General features: G+C 41.2%; 1 protein-coding gene across 1 annotated transcript in view; it reads right to left on the bottom strand.

The window, feature by feature from the left end:
* Positions 1 to 1,987: 1,987 nt before the first annotated feature.
* The window catches only part of ANOS1 (anosmin 1), a 216,781-nt gene continuing 196,624 nt past the window's right edge, over positions 1,988 to 22,144 (bottom strand). The window contains exons 10-14 of the mRNA XM_090064041.1: positions 20,870 to 20,964; positions 16,826 to 16,997; positions 15,198 to 15,418; positions 9,238 to 9,379; positions 1,988 to 4,207 (exon numbers count right to left, since the gene is read on the bottom strand). Of these exons, the coding sequence (XP_089920167.1) occupies positions 4,149 to 4,207; positions 9,238 to 9,379; positions 15,198 to 15,418; positions 16,826 to 16,997; positions 20,870 to 20,964 (689 nt within the window). The 3' untranslated portion in view covers positions 1,988 to 4,148. The remainder of the gene's footprint in view (positions 4,208 to 9,237; positions 9,380 to 15,197; positions 15,419 to 16,825; positions 16,998 to 20,869; positions 20,965 to 22,144) is intronic.

The following is a 22,144-nucleotide window of genomic DNA, read 5'->3' as shown; positions in this document are numbered from 1 at the left end:
TTGGATATGAAAGGAATGCAGATTAGGTTGACTTGAGTATTCAGGCCTCATCCTGTTCCTACTAAAGTGAATGACACAACTCCCACTCATTGGAGTAGGAACCAACCAGTATTTCTTTAACTTTCTGTATGACCCTGTAAAGCACTGTTGCCTCCTCTTAACTAATGTATCATGTTCTCCACTGCCATGGAATGTGACAAATTGAATGCACTCAGCATCTCAAGGCTCAGACCCTTTATTTGTAAAAATGTCTTGTCCCCAGATGCCATATTTGCACATGATGCAGTGTTAGTGCAGCCTACATTTTCCTCTAAATTTTAATATACCCTAGTTCTTCTTCTACTTTTTGAAAATCATATACAGTTCCTAGCATGAGAAGAGGAATAGTAGTTGAGGAATGCAGGGCAGCTGGGGTACCAAAACAAAATGTTCTTTCTTAAATTGTCTTTAATATTAAGGAAAAATAATCAAATGCACAAACAAGTTAGCTAAATGTCTTAATCTTATAGTTTGTCATGAGGGAAAAAATAGACAAACAAACGTTCATCTAGGATTCAAATGATAAGTCCACCAGAGTTGTACATAAGCAATACCTAGGTATAAACACAATATATCTAGAACACACATCAATATCTATATAAGACCTGAATTACACAACAAAATTGAAGGAAAGCAGTCAAATTCAAATCATATAGTGAATTAAACTCCAGTGCTGAGTACAATATTAGCATGAATTAAACTAGGGAATTAGGATAATTGTAATATATGCTGTACTATTTTGTAAATGAGGCTTGAGGAATTAGGTACTGGAAGTTGTCAAATTGGTATTGCTAAGTTCAAAGATGAGAAAATTACTGGTGTTAAGTATAAATAAGATATGATCCAGTACCCATGTGGTATTGTCTTGACTGATTTTTTAAAAATTGATTCCAGCATCATTAGTTCACAGGAAATATCTGTAGCTAAAAGATGAGTTAAGCAGCTAATTAAGGAACAGATTTATAAAGCATGATCTTCTCATTCCATTCTCTCTTTGTCTGCCTGTATCTCCAAGCTATAAAGGGTTAGAATATTCTGCCCTTATTCAAGCAAAATTTGTTGGCAAAACTATCATTGATATCCCAAGTAGTGGAGGACTGGTCCTATGATAAACAATTTACTATATATTATCACTATACACTATTATCTAACTATGACTATATCATAGGAGAGTAGTATATATATTTTAAAAAATGCTACTTTATATTTTGGTAACATTTTGGTAACATTGGCCTGCTATTCTAAGTATGATGATCCAGGAAATACATGAGAGGCAGGAGTTTTGGGGAGTGATGTCTTTTATTGGATCAACTCTATGACTTCTCCAGATCTATTCTAGTGAAACTGAGAGCAGAATCAGGCTGAAAGGGTTAAGCTGATATTGTTACAGGTGCCTTAAAAATGAGAAGCCCAATCCAATCCACCTACATTTCAAAGGGAAGTTAGGTCTTAACTTCATTAGCCACATTTTAAAATTCATTAGAACATATATTCAACCCCAAAGCTCTTTTCTATCCTTACTTATACCCCATGTAATTTAAATGTGAATGTTGTATTACATGCTGGTCTGCCTCAGATTGCATAGACTTGATTTTTTTTCTTGATGTGCACCTAGCTATATTTGGGCTGCATGATTTTGTTTCTGTGCAAAGCAAGTCCTTTGGAATGTTGCCCTTCAGCCACTTGAAGTTATCTGCAGTGCTTGCTAGAATGGCATTAAACCTTTTTACATTTAGTAACAGTAACACCAACTCATAAGGTAAGTTTTGTCTATCTCCTTTTTTTGGCTGAAAAGTATGAATAGCCCTTTATACTTTGAGGAATAACTTATCAAGGCTAAAGCCTCATAGCCCAAGATACAGTCTGGCAAAGTTCTTGCTCCTTGAGTACATTTATCAAAAAGATACCAAGAAAAGTAGAAAGAGCATGGAAGGGTTGACATCACATCTCTGAGTTACATTTATTATTTTCCTAAACTTAAAGCTAAAAGTTAAAAACCTTAAATGAGCAAACTAGTTTGAAATTATCAAGGAGCAGTTTGACCTTGATAGCATCAGTTTGGAAAGCATTTCTGTGCAGATGTACTGTATAAGAATAACTTCTCCAAATGTGCTGCTCTTGTAATTTCAGATGTAGATGTGTTGTCTTTTTATTTGGTTTCCATCAAAATATACTTGTCACGATTAGCAGAAAATCATTTGCCATTAATATCTGAATTCCCCTAAATTCCTTAGAAAACAGATGAAGTACCAAACCTTTATCTGCAGTTGAGTATGATTTTGTTTCCTTTTTGTTTGGTTGTTTTGTTTGTTGTTATCATTTCATTTTTGTTATGCTTATTTTTTTGTTGCAGATTTTTGGGGGATTCCATACAGAGGGTTATTTTTGCTAAAGAAAATTGGAGATGTATTAACTTCATTGGAAGAGCTAAAGTGAATAATGGAATCTTTAACAGAGAATGAACAAACAGCAACTATTTGGATGTTAGATTCTGCATCTCACAAGTATTTTATGGGCAGAGTGTATAGAAACCAAATGTCCATGCTTTTGACTATATGTCCAACCCATCTCTGTTTATGAATGATGGCTTTCTCTCTGTGTGGCAAATTACACTAGCCTTTCTACATTGCACAATAAGGCCATCTGCATTTCCTTATGGTTAGAAACAGGGTACCTTCAGGCCTATGCTTGCAAAATGCATGCAAATAAGCTATTAACCAATGACTTCCAGACACTAGTGCACTGTCACTAGTATTTCTATCACCAGAATACCATGCAGCCAATACAGCCATCCTACTATTCAACAGATCCATGGTGGGAGTGGATATGCACATCAAGAAATCAAATAGCCATACTGGTACACCCAATCACCAGGAATCTTGGTGCCTATGTGTGTGTGTGTGTGTGTATATATATAGATAGATAGATATAACTATCTATATATCTATCTATACATATATAGATCGATATATATGAATATGAGACACCAATATATATGGTGTACATTTCATTTAATTTCAAATGAAACACCAATATCTATCTATCTATTGGTGTTTCATTTTAGTCACAGAAAAATGTAGATTTTGGATTCCTTTTTTTAATCCAAAAATTAGGGATTGTTTTTTTATTAAACCAGAATCCCTGCTAATCACATAATACACATGCCTCAGAATCACCATTTCCAAAAATGTGAATGTTAACTGTTTGATTTATAATCACAGAAAATGCAATATTCCCAACAAATTGACAAACAGGAAGGTGATGGCAGGGGGAGAGGAATTTTGATTTGCAACAAACATTTATCCAGCTTTTATGGGAAGTCAGTGGCAGCAAACTACCACTTGAGCTTTTAAAATATTTCAGTGGTCAGTGAATGTTACCAGATGTTGCTAGCCAGCTTCATGGTATCTTATATTAACATACTGATATTTGATTATTAAAATATATCAGCTACTACAATCTCTATATTTGCTTGCATTTATTAGGGTAGGAGAAGATTTCAATGCTGGCTGATTGGAAATGTCTATTATTGCTGTTTATGTAGTTTGCATTTATTCCTAGTAAATATAGATAATTTTTCTTAGCAAACTATATCAAAGAAATATAGTAGGGGCTTACCTGGTATACACTGGCATAGTTTCATTGAATTCAAATGAGCAATGGTGATTCACATCAGCTGAGAATCTAGCACCCAGGTGTTCAAAGGTGTGTATGTGAGCACGTGTGTGAGTACACATATACATGTATATAAATATACACATAAGAAAATGTCTCAAACATTGTTCCTTAAGATTAGTAAAATCTACTTTAAATATAGGGAACAAATAATATATATATTATCATGAACACTTTTGATTTCTCAAATGTGCTGAATGGAATGCAATCTTCTGTTAGCAGAATATTGGTGATATTTTCATGTATATTTCACCCTGCCATTGGTACATAAACAATTCTTCATACCTAAACTATGTAAAAATAGCTACAGATCATATAAGATGGGAACTTCCAATGAAAAAGAATGGATTCACTGCTGTACAGATGTGCATTCTTCTGGTCTTCTTCTGTGAACTCAGTTTCTTTCTGACGTTTGTTAAATCATCTGTAAAAGTCTAGTATTTTTCAGGAGGCGGTCTGTAGTGATGTGGATGGTGTTGTTTTAGATGAGGCCCTAAACAACAAATAGAGAAGTATTATTCAACATTTTTAACCTGATATAGATGATATAAAGAGGCTGAAGAAGCTGTAAGTTATGAATAGTTTTCAAAACCTGATTCATGAAAAAATGTAAAGTGGGGGTGCACAAAATACAGCCTGCAGCTGCTCTTCTGAAAGAGAATTGTATCCAGCCAGTGGCTGCCCTGACTTTAAGTGCTTCTCACCCTTCTCCCTTCCCCTTCTTGTAGCTGGCTACAGCAGCAGCAGCCACGCCCTTCCCCAGCCAAGCCCACCCTGTCCCACCTCCCAGTGTAAGCTCCAAGGCAGGGAGTGTGAGCTCCTGGTCAGGTTTCTGCCCAGTGAGGCTGTCTGTATGCAGCTCCAACTCTGCTGCCATATGCAGACCAGACAGCCCAGCCTCTGGCAAGTTGAAGTTCAGGTAAGGCTTTTCCCACTGGTGGAGGAGGAGGTACAGGGAAAGAAGAACAGGAGCCACAGGTTATCTGGGCCCTGCTGGGCCCAGGCCTAGTAGGGACGCAAATACCACTAACGTAGTGCCATGCTGTGTTCCTGCATGCCGCTTTGGGTTATGTGGGTACAGCTGGTGCGACTCCTGTCCATCCTGGCCACATGCCAGGAACTTGAGGGGCCATAGGGAGAAGGGGCCCAGGAGCCACAGGTTATCTGGGCCCCTCCTTCTCCTTACACCCTTTTCCCTGCGCTGAGTCCCCAGCACACAGCCAGGCCGGTGTTCCTGTGCATTTGATGACCTGTTATGAAGGATGTGGGAGGAGTGCTGACCTGCCCCACAATAGCTCACCAAAACTCCCTAAGGGCCCCCTGGCCCAAGTAATTGCCCACCCTGGCTGTAGAGGAATCTACCCATGCCAACAGCAATGCACTTGCAGTCTTGATGAATTCAGTGTGATGACTCAAGGGTGAATGAAAGAGTATTTTTTCCTTCGTTGGAGTTTTCCTAAGATTAAGTAGTGCTATTCCAATGGTTAGAAAAAAACCCTAGAAAATGGCATTTTGTTGTAGCCTGACCTCACTGATTCAAGCTGCACACTGCTGATAATTTAGGTAGTTATTTGTGTCTATTGAAAAACATAATTTTGTGTTTGGTTGTAATCTGCAATCAATAATTTACAACATCAACTAAAATAGCATGCAGTGATTTGTAGGCACACTCTTTATATTAGTATACCAACTTAAAATTAGTGGTAGACTAATTTCATCTGGCAATACTACCAAGATCTAATTCCAGCACCTTTGTAAAGTATTTCTTTTCTTAGGAACCTCTAAACATAATCCAATTGAGTATCTACTCCTGAGTTGGGGGAACTAATGGGAACCAGTAACTCAGAGAACTGCTAAAAAATTCAGAATCTTTTTATCTTTGGAACCTTTGGATAAAGGGTTTTTGTTTGTTTGTTTGTTTGTTTTTTCCCATTTGATTACCAGTTGAGTAGGGTCACATAGACCCCTGAATGAAGAGGACTGAAATTTGTGTTATTCTGCTATGGAACCTCTTGGGAGCTACATGGAATTCTAGATAGAGTAGGTCATGGCCTACTGTCTTCTCCTCATTAACTACCACCCCACCATTAATTTCCCACCTAAATTAATGCTTCTGAGCAGGGATCCTTGTTTTCTCTGATAATCCTCCCCACCCCGCAAATTTTCAGGTTAAAAAAAGTAACCCAAAATCCACATTTTTCCATGATCAAAATGAAACATCACTATATCTACCTATGTATTAGTGGTGTTTCATTTTGATCATGGAAAAATGTAGATTTTAGGTTACTTTTTTTAACCTGAAAATTGGGGATTTTTTTAATCAGAGAAAACCAGGATCCCTGCTTCTGAGGCACCAATTAGTTACTGGATTTCATCTTTATCTTCTGAGCATGGCTCATTACCAGGATTCTGGATGCTCCACTTCAAAGCAGGTCTGGGAACATCACTTAAAAGGAGCGCTGGCTCTATATTCCCAGGGAGGCAGGATAGGTGTAAAAGGACCAGAAATGGTGTAAGAGGACAGAAGACCTGTGCATAATTGGATGGTTTAAGAGGAATCCTCACATCATTGCTTTGCAAAGGAAGTACACATGCTTCTCCCTGGATTCCCTGACAACCACTAAGGCACTGTTTCTTAACCTTTTCAGGGCTGGGGCTTTTTTTCCACCACTTTTTTGAATGTGGCAGCACCTAAACTTAACTCAGTGCTTCTTAACCGGTTGTTGCTGCCTCCATATAAAACTGTCCCATGTTTCTGCTGCACAGCCAGCCTGGGAAGAGCTGCAACATTTGCACATCCCCTACTGAGGACTCTGATCAGCTGAATGGAGGAAGGATCTGTCACACACTTTTCGGGTGATGTTTAATGCACAGTAGCCCATTTTACTGCACATAGACTAATAGCACTTTTTTAATGCAATGCTTTAAAGTGCAGTAAAATAGGCTACTGCACATTAAAGCAGTAGATGCAGCCTCTGTTTCTAAGAGGAGTGGGAGGCTATAGCCTCCCAGATCCTACCTGCTTTCAGCTGATCAGATAATGCTGGTGGAGTGAGTGCATGGCAGTTTTACCTGGCTGCAAGTATGATGCCAGAGCCTACATCACAGCACCCCTGAGGGGCGGGGGACTTAAGACTTAACACGTAAGAGTTATTGAACAAAAATGCAGTGCCAAATTTTTACCCAGCCCTAGTAATATTTTTCAGTCAAGTATTATAGGGACCATGCCCAGAAAGTTAGAAGATAGTTCATATTTCCTTTCAGTTTATGCGGTGCTGAGATGCCAGTTAATGCTAATTGTTATGAAATGTGTATGTCTGAGTGTGGGATCTGTACACGTGGAAGTAGATATCACCAAGCTCTGCATATCAGTTGCTTTAATGCCTGGCTGGTACAGGTTTTTGATCACTTCCAGTTTGGCCTGGATTTCAGATAGCACTTTATAGGTGAGAAGTTCTGTATCCAAATACACTAATTCTTTTAGCACTTTTAATTCCTATATTCTCCCAATTATAATATTTTTTTGCATTTCTCCCTGGATCATCTTTTTGTCCCACTGTTCCTTATCTTTATATCTTTGTTTACACACAAAGCTATAAAATGTTGGTTTCTTTAATATTGTAGTCCATAACAACCACAACATCACCTGAGACAATACTACCAGAACATTTAAATGGCCTTCTTGCATTTATTATTTTCCTGAGAGAGCAAGCTGGATGTATTGAGTAATGAAAGCAGATACACAGCATGTTCCTACTGATCTGTTACAGGGATATAAATGTGGTTTTTAAAATTACCCGCTTAACCTCCTCTATTTATATCAGTCAAATGGTTAACCGATAATACATACCTAGTCCCAGCTGGGGGTAGAGAGCCCTGGCCCATTGCCCGTCCTGCACCACCCCCTCCACCACCTCTCCCACCCCACTGTGGGAGAGGGCCCACAGCCACATTGCCCAGAGCAACATGGGGAACTAGGGGCAACATGGGACCTGGACACAGCTGCTGCTGGGAGCTGCTCTCTTTGATGAGGCGATGGGGGTAGTGAAGACGGAAAGCCTCAACAGACAATACAGCCCACGAGAAGCAGCAGGTGAGGTGCTTTCCCAGCCTGCTGCAGCCCTGGGTCCACTGGGAGGGAGACAGCAGGCACTGCAAGCTGGGGTTGGGTTTAAACTTTAAGAAACCCTGTGTTCTCCCTCCAACCTAATTGCTTAACTCATTAGGCCTCCCACTGTTTTCCTCTTTCACTTCATAGCCTACAGGTACTAATCCTTTCTCCCTCTCCCATTCCCTCTTCTCCTTCTCCTTCCTCCCTCCCTTCCTGCCTGCTCTACTGCCTTCCTGTACCTGAGGCACCAGGCCACTTCCCTTCCCACCAGACTGCGCCCTGCACTAAATGTTGTTAACTGGTAATGCATTACTAGTATAAATATACTTATCATTTAAGTGTTTAAATGTTTAAGATTTCACATCCCTACTCTGCTACCAGTAAAGGAGATTTGTTTGTTTTTTAACAGATACAATATCTGTGTAATAGATTATTAGATTTTGTACCAGAATATTTATCACTGTCTCTTGATTCACTGATTGTGACTCTGATTTTTAAACCATTATTACATCTCACCCAAGGCACAATATTGCAATATCTCCTTTAGGATGAGAAGGAAGCATTAGAGATTATGGCAACCAATGATAGATTGGATACAAAAAGAGGTTATAAGAAGAATCATCATCATTCAAGCTCGAAATATGCTGAAGCATGGATCCAGCCTGAACAGCTGTGTCATTTGGCCCATGGGGTCAGATCCAGAGCCATGTCATCTGGGGCAGGAAATTTCCCAGTGGAACGAGCAGTGGTTGCTGCAATTAATATTGCCGCTGCCAAATGTCCAGCCATTCCAAGTGACCTGCGGACCAGCTTCAAGCTCCAGCTGTAGCCCATAGGGAGCCCCACACTACTTATCCAGCCTACAAGACCTCTGCTCTAAAATACTGAGTTCACTTACCCTTATTTACAATGGAAGAATGCAATGATAATTATGCAGTAAATATACAATAATTTTTTTGGAGGACCTGGTGGTTCCTCCAAATCCTATGGCTGTTGGACTTCCTGTACCCAATCTAAAATCAAAACATAGCAGTTCTGGATGTATGAAGTCCCTGGGAATTATGGGTATCATAGGCATGCCACACAGACTGGTCAAAAACCTGGCAAAAAGTAGACTATAGAAACTGAACAAATGAAAAGGCTTAATTTGATCCCTTCATTGCTGCTTTATGGAGGACTGCGGTTTAACAACTACTGAGTTTCTAACAGTACGTCCCATTTTAAGCACAAGGAGTATCACTGGATTCAATACAATCATTAAACCCAGAACAAACTATTTAGGTGTAGGTACTGAAGAGAGGGCAAGGGTGCTAAAAGCTCAATGACTTTCTTTTGATCCCTGTGGCAGAAAATGTTTTCAGTATTTTTCCCTGCACATATCAAACGCACTACTGTAAGCTTACAGTACTTACTATGGGATGAAAATGGTGGCAAGTCAGGCGTTCGGAATGATTTTATTGTAGCTGGTCCCTCCCCGCCTGTTGTCAGTACCTGCACTTCTAATCGGTAAAGCATCGATGGCCTCAGATTGGACACTGTCAGCACATAATGATCCTAAAATATATATGAATAAAACAAATTTTATGGCTGCTAAAATTAATACACACAGTTGTTCCATTTGGAAGTTATGCATTTAGTACATGTTATCATTCCCATAAATATGCATCTGTTTGAAAAATTAAGTAGCACCCACAGTTGATTAAAATTTTAGGATTGTGTACATTCATTGTTCAGCTCACTGCTTTGTTTTAGGCTGTACCTAAATGGTTGACATCATTATTTAACAGGACAAGAATCTGCATCACAGAAAGTTGTCAGTTTTCACTCACAGGATTTTGTATTTTTTCCTTTTGCTTTATAATACAATTTCCCCCATAGCTTTTAAGATGTCAGTTGTACTTTTAGTGATGCCAGTGCCTTATGAATCTAAATTCAGTTCTGTAGCCCAGGTCTGTCCAACTCATGGCCTCTGAGGGGTCAATTTGCAGCCCACAAGCTCTCACTCACTTGCTACTATACCCCCCCCCCCCCCGCCCAGCTGCTGCTGTTACTGCTGGGTTTCTGGGCTCCTAGCTTCCCAACTTCCACTTCTTATCCTGCCCCTGCCACAGCCCGTGAGGGCCAAGGGAGTCCATACAGCCTGTGCAACTGGGGTGTCCATGAGGTTGAGAAGGCCTCCACAGCATGTGGTCAGTGGGGTGTGTGGGCATCAGCAACTAAAAAATTGAACAGCACTGTTCTAATTAGTTCCCCAAAATTAGTATCTATCATTAATGTTGGTTATTGGTAGATTTTATTTATTTTGCAGCTAGCAAGTCTACCATATGCCTCACAAAATATTTTACAGAAGCTGAGGTGAGTCTTGATTTGTAAACTAATGCCAATTTTGGAACTAGAAGCAGAGCTATAGCTGATAGGAAATAATGTGTTTCCTTTGACTTCAGTAGAACTGTACCAAGTTAAACCAACTGAGACTCTAGTCCTGATTTTTAATCCCTTTTTAAAATGATGGCAGGGGAAGGTGGGTATTGGTTCAGATTAATTCAGACTGCTTTCATTTCAACACTTGTATTTTATGTGGGCATTTATACCTCTGCAAGACAAATTCAGCATAGGTATAGATTACTTGTTATATAAAAATGACTGTGACTGATTAGTGACTAATTACCACAGAAGGAGCAAAATGGCAAAGAATCATATCCTTGGTTCAGCTTTTCCCAAGTGCATTAGGACCTGAGAAATACCCTACAGACCAGTGCAGTAGGACTGCAGGATGAACAGCATTAAACAGTGCACAAATGTATACATAACGCACACTTGGCCATATTAAAACTTGCCAGAAAATTATACAGCAATTCCTTCAAACAGGCACTGTCCATAGCCCGTAGTGTGCAGAGCCCATTTGGGGTGGGTGTGAGGGGACCCAAAAAAACAGAGCTCTGCAAATAACTAACTTTTTACTTCGGCAGCCAAACTAAAAAATGGTGGGAGGAATAAGGCTCTTAATGCTTCCTGCCAGAGCTGTTCTACTTTATATATTATACTTATATATTATCAATAGCCAAAGGGGAAAAAAAAGAGACTCTGCAACTATAGTTTTTATCTCCTCCTCTGTCTTGTTCACCTAGCCCATACTACTGGGAAAACTTGACCTGGGTTCATAGGTAATGTAGTATATAGCTCATTAGTAAACAAAACACATTTGCATTTTGGTTGTGGGGGAGCAAATATTAGACTGTGTCCCACCAGTTTGAAACCAGTCTGTGTGTGCTTAACTTTTGTTATGTTACAGGTATAGACCAAATTTGTATCCCAAACTTCTGGCTGTTAGAGGTATAGACTGGTTTCCGATTACTTATACGCATAAAGTGTAATATCTGTACCTGGCCGTAGTGAAAGCTTGTTGAGCCCAAGATATATCAAACAAATCGTTTCAGACTCAATGAGCTGGCATTTTCTAACAGAAGAAATAAATCAGAAAATTTCTGTTTTAGATGCAGGTGCCCCAATCTATCTTAATGAAGTTAATGAACAGACTCCAAGGCTGCATCCACACAAGCGTGGACCTTGCACCACCGCTACTTGTTCCTAGGGAATGCCTGTGCCATGTGCTTTGGCACGACAAGTTATCTGAACATACACTTTGGCAAATTGACCCTGCCCTCCTCCTCCTGGATCTTCAGCCAGGGGCCAGAACCTGTGCTGGGCCCAGCAGTATACAAAGCTGCCCTGGAACACAGCTCAGGGTTACTTGCCCTCAGGAGCTTCTGAGGCCCAGCCACTTGGTACCAAGGGACACTAGTCCCTTGTGCCAGCTGGACTGCTAAAGCAGTCCTAACCTAGAGTGGCCCCTGCACCTGCTACCCACTGGAGCAGTCTGGCAGTGGGGGCTGCTGCCTGGCTGTGACCTACTGCCACTTAACGACAGCATCCACTCCCTTGGACTTGAGGCACTTGGACTTGAGGCCCTATGGTTGCGTGCCTGCCAGACCCAGATGAGGATGGCATGGCCACCTGGGCTATGGTATGGTCACTGCAGCAGAGCCTTCTGCACCTCTGGGCCGGCTGTCAGTGAGCCATGGCTGCACAGTTGGCCTTTGGGCGGCACTGCTGTCATGTCTTCTAGTGCCCTCACTCTGCCATCTGGGCACCTATGCCTGGAAAATGTGCTCATTGAGGTGGTCCACTTTGAACAGTTGAAGTGTGTCCTCTTGGCCCCAAATGGCCAGGAGATCAGCCACCTTGTCTGCCCTACAGTTGGATCCTTGGTGCTGGCCCTGGGCAGGCTCCTCTGCCCAGATCTTACCACTTGCCTCACCAGCAGGGATCCTGCTGTTCCCTGTTTAAGAACTGCAAATTCTCTGATAAATGCCCCAAATGCTGTCATTTAAATACCCCAAATCTGTGTTCTTTCATGATTAAAATGAAATGCCACTATATAGAAAGAGATTAGTTGGCCGATGTGTTATTGATATATTTACAAATATAAAGCAATTTGGAAGCCTACCGATGTCTCTATCAGCATAATAAAATGAATTCTAAATATCTATACACTTTGGCATTTGATTTTGTTTTTTTTTCACAGAAGAATCAGATCTGCCCTTGCCCCCTTGGCTCACCAGGATGTTGGGCATTGAGCAGCATAGGATGCAAGTGCCCTGGCCCTTTCCCCTCACTCCCAACCCTGCCTGCCCCTCACTAGCTTTTTCCTGGCAGCAGTTCTGTCCCAGGAATAGGACATAAGTCTAGCTGCAGTTGTCCCACCAGCTATTTTGTGGTTTTGAGCGGTGCCAGCCCTTACTGTTTTGCGCCCTGTGCCTGTACCCACGCCCCCGAGATCCTCATACCGTTCCTTGGAAGCCCTTGACTGGGACTCAGGGATTAGCCTGGGCAAGCCCCTTCACTTCCAAGCCAGCCACCTCCTGTGCGGGCTGCTTTAGGGGACGGGGAGAGCGGGGGGTGGGGGGGGCTCTAAGCCTGGCTCTGGCAGCCGCTCCTACCTGGAGTGCTCCCCCATTCCCAACTTTCATTTGTCTCTCATACGCACACATTCCTGCTGCCAACTCCACCCCTCCCCCAGACAATCACCACCCCCCAGTAGTTTCTGGCAACAGGAGCTCCTGCAGGCTGGGGCTGCATGTTCCAGGACTGATGGTTTGTTGGGGGGTGGGGATTGGGAGGGTTTGTGGGTGGTGTAGGGGTGGGTGTAGGATTTGTGGGGGGAGTTTGTGGAGGGGGTGGGGATTGTGGGGAGGTTTGTGAGTGTGGGGTTTCTGGGTGGGTGTGAGGGATTTGTGGGGGTGATTTGGGGATGTAGGGTTTGTGGGTGGGGGTGTGGGGACTCTGTGGGGGTGAGGAGGGTTGTGTAGGAGTGGTGGGTCCTCTGCTTACCCCTCTGCATAGCACACAGCCTTCCCTCCCCTGCAGCAGCAGCAGCGGGCAGTCGGCATGCTTGTGGCCTGCTGTTGGCAGAGCCCCCCCATGGTGCATGGTAGTGCCTGAGACCCTGGGACTTTATGTGGTGCAGAAAGTCAGCCCCACCTGATGGTACGTGACTTTGGACAGGACTGGGCTAGCTTCTGCTGCCCTCTGAGGCACTGCATGCAGAAACCATGTGCCACCTGTCTGGGTGCATGTAGCCAGCCCAGCCTGCTGGTATATGACTTTGGACCAGACCAGCTCCTGCTGCCATCCCCAGCACTGCACATAGGAAACGTACACCACTGGGTCAGGCCAGCTTCATGGAAGCAGTAGTCAGTCCAGCTCAGTGGCACGCATATCCTGTATGCAGTGCTGGGAGCCCTGGGTAGCAGCAAGAGCTGGCCTGGTGCTGGTTGAAGGCATGTGCCAGTGGGCTGGAGCCAGCTTTGTTCACCATATGGAGGCCCTGGATATCAGGTGGTGCTATGTGCCACTGGGCGGCTCTGCCAGAAGTGGGCTGTGAGTGCCCTGATGTCCCACTGATGGCTGCTGCTGCTGCGGGGGTTATGGGGGTGGGGGTGTGCACCATGTGAGAGTGCAGGCAGGGGACCCACCTCTCCCACACAATTCCCCCCTACCCCAACAACTTCCCCATCCCTACATAGTCTCACCCACCCCTACATCCCTGCTTACTGGGGACAGAGCTTGAGTCCAAGCCACTGCTGCCAGCCTTGCCCCACTTCTGTTTGCTCCAGCATGGTGAAGCAGTGTGCTGGACCAGAAGAAGCACACGGCAGGCATAGAGATGCTCTGGGTGGGTGCTAGAGCATGTCTTTGGAGGACCCAGCCTCCAGTTGCTTCAGGGCATGCTCCAGGAGTGAGCCCTGGGCTGCTTTTTTCTGGCTTTTTTATTAATTTTTTTATACTGGGATTTCCCAGTATCAAACTCAGAGTCCGCACTACAGATATGCAGTACGTAGAACATTTTTTTGTTCCTAGCATGTCTCTAGTGGCATCTCAGACTGCTTTGAGATGCCTCAACAGGCACATGCTCACTCATTTAGATGCAGCCCAACTGTTTTTGCATCAAGTTCAGGGTGCTTAAACAGTTTTCTCTGCCTGTGCTTCTGACTGTAGTGGAGCTTGCTGCCATCTCATCTTGAGTGAACTTTTACCTGTTTATAGATGTCACAGAGTAAAAGCAGCAAGACCAACTTGCACAAAAAGAGAGAGAGTACAGATTAAACAGAGACCTATGCCTCATTGAAACTGTGTCACTGCTGATGGTACAAATTTGCACTACAGGGAAATTTGTTTCCTTAGAATGACTATCCAAAGGCTCAAATGAGTGTCTCTCAGGATATAAAAAGACTTTGCAATTATTTGTTACCATTGAAAAAGAACGACTTGATCATCACAAATGCCTGTTACTGAAGAAATGATCTCTGCCTCTCTGAAGATATCTGTCTAATACAGCTGTTAATTTGAAAATTTGTCATATTATAATGTATATTGTGTTATCAAGAAAAGCAGTTGGGCTTTAGATATATTCTCAGCAAAAAAGAAAAATGAATATATTACTGCATAAACTCATGTAGAGCTGGAGAACCCAGGGCACTTTTACATGTGCTCCAACGCATTCAGATTAGAACATGTCAGAGCAGGCTCAGATTAATTGAGACTGCTGGAGTGTTGTAATCAAAACGCTCTAGCATGCTGCAGCTTCTTGTATATTCAGCATCCCACGTTTCAAAACGTCAGTGGGGCTGCTTTAACTAAAGTTTGTTGAATGTTAGTTAGTTAGTAGCCACTCTAATTAAAATGCCTACCACCCCCACCCCAAAGCATGTTTATAGACACCCGCAACGTACAGCATCTAATTCCCTATTAAAAATACAAGCCATGCATGTATATACAATTGCCCAAGCACTGAAAAGGAAAACATACTTACTGATGGCAATATCTGTGACTGTGAAATGATGCTGTTGGGTAAACTGTTTTGTCTGCTTTCTGTAGTGACCTCAGCCCAAGTGACCTGAAACCCTGTCATGGGCTGATGAAGATTTGCTTTTGATATCTTCCAGGAAAAGTGACCAGTAATGTTACCTTCCTGAACAATGAAAGAGGCAGACAGATTCTCTGGTTTGGCTAACACTTTGGGAAGAATTTGTGCTGTAAAAAGACAGGGTAAAAAGTTAAGTCAAACTTCAAGCACTATTTGAAGTAATACAGTATTAGTATATTTGAGATCCCAAGTTCACACTAAGATTCTTGCCATTTATATTTCTATATTCAATTTACATAGGATCCTGCCAACTTTTTGCCTTTTTTTAAATCAGAGTAAATCATATTTCATTTAAATCCTGGACAAAATTCAAACTTCAAAACCTGGTCCCCTTGGTTAAGTTGATGATATAAGTTATGACCTATGTCATCAGTAGGGGATAAAAACATGGGCTTCTCAGAATAAGAAACTGTATTTTCTTTACTGGGTTCTAGGCCACAATATCTTCTTTTCAGGGTTTGGCGTATCAGAAAACTTGGAGTATCATGCTATTTGGGGGAAAGAAAAGAGCAGGGGGAAGGGAGGAGGAAAGAAATCTCTGCATAAATCAACAACAGGTCTCATATTAGCCTTGATAAAGGCCATCTAAGTAGGAAATTGTATAAACTCAGTTTAGGAGAGCTTCAAGGAAATTTTGCAAAACGGTTTCAGGCAAAAATTATTCATTTTGATTTTTCACTTGCCATTCATTCAGTCAATTATACCTGTGAGAAGTGAATCAAAATAGAAGACTTTATGCTTACTTTGCACAGGTGTATATGGTACAAGGTACAAGGAATTAGCATATGAGGATCACAACCTTAGGCCTTGTCAAAATGAAAGATGAGCGTTTGTTTTTCTAAAAGTTAAGATATTAATTTAAACTGACACAAGTATACTAGTATTACCATCTGTATGGAGACTGTTATGCTACGAGTGGGATTTTATTTTGGCTTATGCTTGGGAGGAGAGTTAACCGAAATCAAACCAGGTCACTAGTCTTATAATGGGAAGGTTCATAAGGCATCTTATAGTGGTATAACCACCCTCTGTAGTTATATAACAGGTATTTATATATAGCAGGTATTTTTCTGTATTAACAAGTTGTGCTAATTAAGTATTCTATTCCTTAAAAATATAAAGTAATTTAATGCGTAACTGTACCTTGATATATATATTTAAATAAACCCCTGACATTCTCCTTTAAATAATGAAGCAGCACTATAGTAATCTTGTTAGGTTTGTAAAACTATACACCTACATATTTAATTTGATTCTATTTGCAACATGCAAAAATTCCAAAAATATTTGGAAAACAAATAATATTAAAGTAGTTCTGTGGAGAATGACTGCTCTCTGACTTTTGTAAAAGATTAGCCCCAAGCCGGTATTAAGTGAGGTACATAAAACAAGTAAAACAAGTTTCTATTTGTTTAGAAACTTTGAAGATGTTTTATACAGCTTGGTTTAACCTGATATACTTATGCACTTATTCACTTGAATCTGGCTGGTGAGTTCTTTAGATCATAACTTACCTCCTTCAGGTGGGCAGCTAATGTGCTTGTGATTTTTTCCCTTAAGAACAGAGCAAGGTGGTGTGGTAAAGAAAATACTTTCAGCTTTGAAACGGCCTTTAGATTTTGTGGGCTGAACAGTCACTTTGTATTTGCATAAAAATGACAGGTCCTTAAGAATTATGTAGTTTTCCTAGATCAAGAAAGACAGAATATGTTGCAAACAAATCTCTTTTAAAAATATGGTTGTCAGAATTTTTTTCTGATATGCTTGTCACATGCAAATGCAGCTTTTATTCAGAGAACAAACAAATACAATCATATAATTATGATTAATTATAATCAGAAAAATATGATCATGGTGATTAGATTTTTTTTCCCCACAATACCTTAGTCATGCTGTATTAAAGTAACTCACTTTTATCACTTGGAACAGTCCCCTGTCTCTGATGGCAGTGGCAGTGGGAGAGTGAGGATTTCATACATTTCATAGACATTAGGGCTGGAAAGGACCTCGGGAGATCATCGAGTCCAGCTCCCTGCCCAAAGGGCAGGAAGTCAGCTGGGGTCATAGGATCCCAGCAAGATAAGCATCCAATTTACTCTTGAAGGTGTTCAATGTAGGTGCTTGAACCACCTCCGCTGGCAGACTGTTCCAGACCTTGGGGGCTTGGACAGTAAAGAAATTCTTCCTTATGTCCAGCCTGAAACGGTCTTGCAGGAGTTTGTGACCATTTGACCTAGTCATCCCTTGGGGCGCTCTGGAGAACAAACGTTCCCCCAGATCCTGGTGGTCACCCCTGATAAACTTATAGGTGGCCATCAGATCACCCCTGAGCCTGCGCTTTTCCAGGCTAAAGAGTCCCATGTCTCTCAGCCTATCATCATAAGGTCTGTTTTCCTGACCTCTGATCATGCGCGTGGCTCTCCTCTGGACTCTCTCAAGCTTCTCCACATCCTTTTTGAATTGTGGAGCCCAAAACTGGACGCAGTAAATAGTAATCCAATTTTACAGAGTAAGAAAGCTGATTTAAGCTACCCTGAAGTACATTCTTAGTTCATGTTTAACAACTACTTTTAAGTTGCATATAAGTTCCAATAAGATCTTATACACCCATTTCCTTGAGTACATTCACCTCCGTTATTCCTTTGTAAAAAGGGTTAGAAATGTTTTCTGGCTGAAGACTAGAATGACCTACACCAAGTCAGATGCAGGCAGAACAGTAGGTGTTGGGACCAGCCACCACTGCTGCCTCTGCTGTTTGTTCCTATAACAAACAGGGGAAGTGCCCACAGCTGGCACTTGTTCCCACAATATAATGGGGAAAACATGAAGACATATGTTGACTTAGAAATGGTATTTAAAGGCCTGTTTTTGGGGGGAATAGGCTTATAGGTACAGATATATGTATCATAAGGTGTCAAGATGGGCAGCAGGGGTTAAATGGATTTCTAAAGAACTTGGGAGATGCACACACAGCTTCTCATGGCCCTGAAAGTAGATGGGCTGTCTAGCACAACAAGGACACATAGTTTAGGAAACAGCCTGGGAAACAAAGGAAGTATGTACTATACTGTCTCATAAGATAAGTGACACCAGCAACAAGGATTCAGACAGCAGGGAGGCCTAAATCCCAGTTTTGGGGGAACAGACCAAACTAGGAGAATGCCTGGGAGGCTACGTGGATGTGTGACCACAGAGAGATGGCCAACCAGAGATAGCCACGGATGAAGAATCATCAGGAGTCATCAAGGGGGAAGGAGAATACAAAAGCAGAGACTTGAGACTTGACAGCAGGACAAAGGGTCCCCATTTTGCTCCCTGAGAGGGGTCCCCATTCCCAATCCTGTCCCCCATGAAGGGTCTCTGAGGCCACCATGGACCGAGGATATACCAGTAACCTGTCTCATGCACACCACTGGAGGGGGACTGTGGGCCTCAGCATCCCACCTCCAAACTGCTGACACCTAAGAGAGAGAGCCTCAGAGTGCAGCTGCATCCTGACCAGATGTATGTTGACTCTGATGACAACCCTAGGATTGGTAGATAAAGAATTGTTTGATTGCTTATATTGTTGCTTTTTTTGTTCTTACTCTGTATTCAATGAATTCACCTATTATCAACTGACAGGTGTTGTGGTCAGTCTGAGGGTTGTGCCCACCCAGAAGAAAGGTAGAGGTGCTGGGTCCAAATCTAGTGTCAACAGATGAAGCCCCCTACAACCAATTGTCGCTGAAGCCCCAAGTCCAGAGGCTAGATCCAATGCTTTTGCACTTATAGGCTGGATTAAATCTGAGGGCTATAGGTTGCTGACCCCCACTCTATAAGGAAGAAAGGATCAGCAAAGCAGAATTATGTGTAACAACTCAACAAGAGTTTTCACACATTCTTTCTTGAAAGTGACATTTTAGACGCTTAATATTTTCATAGGCTGTTTTGAAAATCTCAGCCTGAAAATTTTGGACTATGGCTTCTGAATAAAATTTTCAGAAAGTACTTTAGAGACTTAGGATCTCAAGTCCCAATGACTTGCAGCTCTTCAAGACACTTAAGAACTTCTGGCATTTTTGCTCATTGTTTTAAAAGGTTGGAGGACTTTAAAAGACAAGCTCTGAATGGGCATATAAAGTACTTGAGTAGTAGAATACACCAATATGTGTAAGGATACTTTCCTTACTGGATCTATCCTAAAGGGTTTTAGGATCAAGACTTTTTAGCCATGTGGTAACTGAAGACAGTTTCTGAACTGTTTTAGAATCAACATCATCATCATCATCACCACCACAAAGCAATGAATGGCTCTTACAAGAGACACAGTGGCCATGTCTACACAAGTAGCGGACTGCACAGTTGTTACTGTGCAGTCATTTAGTACTTGCATAGCCAAGTACAAAATGACTGAACAGTAACTGGTGTCACATCACAATTAGTGTCCGCCAATGCCCCTGTGCAGCAGCAATGAGCAGTAGTACTATGCAGTAGCATCTTGAGTAGACATGCCCAGTATGTACCAATTAGTAAAGAGCAATTATTGTAAAAAGGATTTCCAAGAAAATAAAATTGAAAAAATTAAAAACAAAAAACAAAGACATCTACAATGCACGTGGCCAGTTGTATGAAAATTCTTTCCTGACCTCTAGTGGCAAAAGGATTATTTAATAATATTAGCTCGCCCTTACGTAAGCGTGAATAAAACTTATGCACCAATCATAAACTTATCTATTATATTTTTTAATCTGCCTACAGCACTCTGACCTCTTGTAACAGTAAAATGACAGGCTAACAGCCTGCTTTGTGAAAAACTATTTCATTTAAATAATTCCCATTAACTTCCTTAAGTTGATCTTTTATCACATGGCATGTTAAAAGGTAGGCTGATCATCTTTTTTCATACTTTTAAAATTATTTATTGATTATGGTTCACTAATATCAATCACTAATATTGGATCGCATGTTACTTGACTGGGACTATTAGTTCAATAGGCAGAGACACTGTGTAAATATATACTTGAGATAAAATGTGTATTTATGTAACATTTCTCTATTTGTCAGGTTCTTAACACTATACCCATCGCTGTAATGTCAGTACACTTTCCTGAATTAAATGCTTGCATTTGTTACCCTTTTCTTACTTTCTAACAAGGCAGAACCAGTGTGGATGCTTCTCATGTCTGGAAACAAACCTAGTTTATTAATTACAATTATTGTTTGGTATTCGCATTGTAGTGGTGCTCTTGGGCCCTAATTATAGATCAAGTACCCATGGTTCTAGATGTTGCACAAACATAACTGACGGTGTACAAACAGGTTTTCTTTGTTCCAGTAACTAGATCTCATCTAAAGTATTTGAATGCAGGAATTTATTTTGAACTCTCATTCATTAATATTTAAACTGACAAACATAAATACAGATTAACCCCTTCCCTCCCCCCATTCCTAATGCATCTGATTGGTGAAAAATAGGTTGTACTTATAATTACAGCAGCACTTCCCTCATCCATCCTCCCAGCTTAATTATTAGGATCCACTCAGACTTAGCAAAAGTAAAAGCAAGAGCAACTTACGTAGGTCAAATCAGTTACTTTTTCAAGTCCTTTAGTTTCATTGTGTTCACAGGATTCCCGTAACCAGTGGACATGGAACTGATTCATGCTGGGGTCTAAATGGATATAAAAAAAGATAGGTAAAAGGAGAGATATACATTACAGCTACCTTCAGCTTTCCTGGCTTTTTCAATATCAAAACGAAGATTTTAAGTTCTTAAGAACTTTGGCACTGTCAGTTCCTCACCATTCATAAGCTCTTAAAATCCCCACAAATGAAAAAGGAAAAACTTATGCATGTCAATAATTTAATGCATGTATTAGCACAAGAAAAGGTAAGTAACAAAAATGTAAGTATCCCCTTGTTGGGAGCATTGAAACGTGGACTTACACTGCCAAATATCCGGGGAATGATAGGAATGACTCTGTGCCAACAACCTGAAACTGTTTACATTGCCAGAGCATTGCATGGCACCATTCTGGAAATCTGTGTTTGATGTGAAAAATGCCATATTTCTCTGAACCTTGTACTCTCAGATTATATTGTGAAACCTCCTCAAGTAGCCAAGTGAAAGTCTAGTCATGACCATGAGGAACAATAAAAAAACCCTGATATTGCTCCCTTTGAAACCAATGGCCAAACTCTCATTAACACCAGTGGTACAGGCTCCTTAAAAGCAATTTCAGAACTATCAAGCAGTTCCACATGTAAATTCCTGGAAAGCTTTGTATATCATTGCAGGGATAGGCAATGTATGAGAAAGCAGATTGCAAGAGAAAGCAGACTACAGTAAAACAAGGAGCAATAGGGAAGTAAGACAGAAAACGCATCGAATGGTACAAATATATCTTGTCATTTTCCTGGATTCAGTATTCAGATATCTGTTTATTGTGGCTGTAAAAATTACATGTCTGTTATTACTAATTAACTTGGTATGCCACAGCTGCTCATGCCAAGTGCCTGATTGTGGGTTTCAGGAGGGGAAGCAAATATCTTTGATGGCTGCTGGGCTGATTTGGCAATAGATTGCTCTGAGCAATTTGGAAGCAGAAGAAAAGAATTACAAATTAAAGAGAAAATAAGTAGTCACACAAATGGTATTTGGTAGGAAATACTGATTGGAAACTTACTCAAAATGGTTTTCTGTAGCAGCCCTCTTCATAACATATGTGCTAATTATTTTCATGACTGCTTTTGAAGCCCAAAGTTTTTCAATAAGAAGCAAACTAAGAAATAATGGGCCGTGCCCTGATTGTTCTCTCTCATTTAAAAAGAAATAAATTGAGGTTTTTTTC

Source organism: Crocodylus siamensis, chromosome 1 (assembly GCF_052110815.1).
Source record: "Crocodylus siamensis isolate JL-2025a chromosome 1, ASM5211081v1, whole genome shotgun sequence".
NCBI classification, from domain to species: Eukaryota; Metazoa; Chordata; order Crocodylia; family Crocodylidae; genus Crocodylus; species Crocodylus siamensis.
The sequence above is the reverse complement of the archived record's forward strand: the minus strand, read 5'-3'. Positions and strand labels throughout refer to the sequence as shown.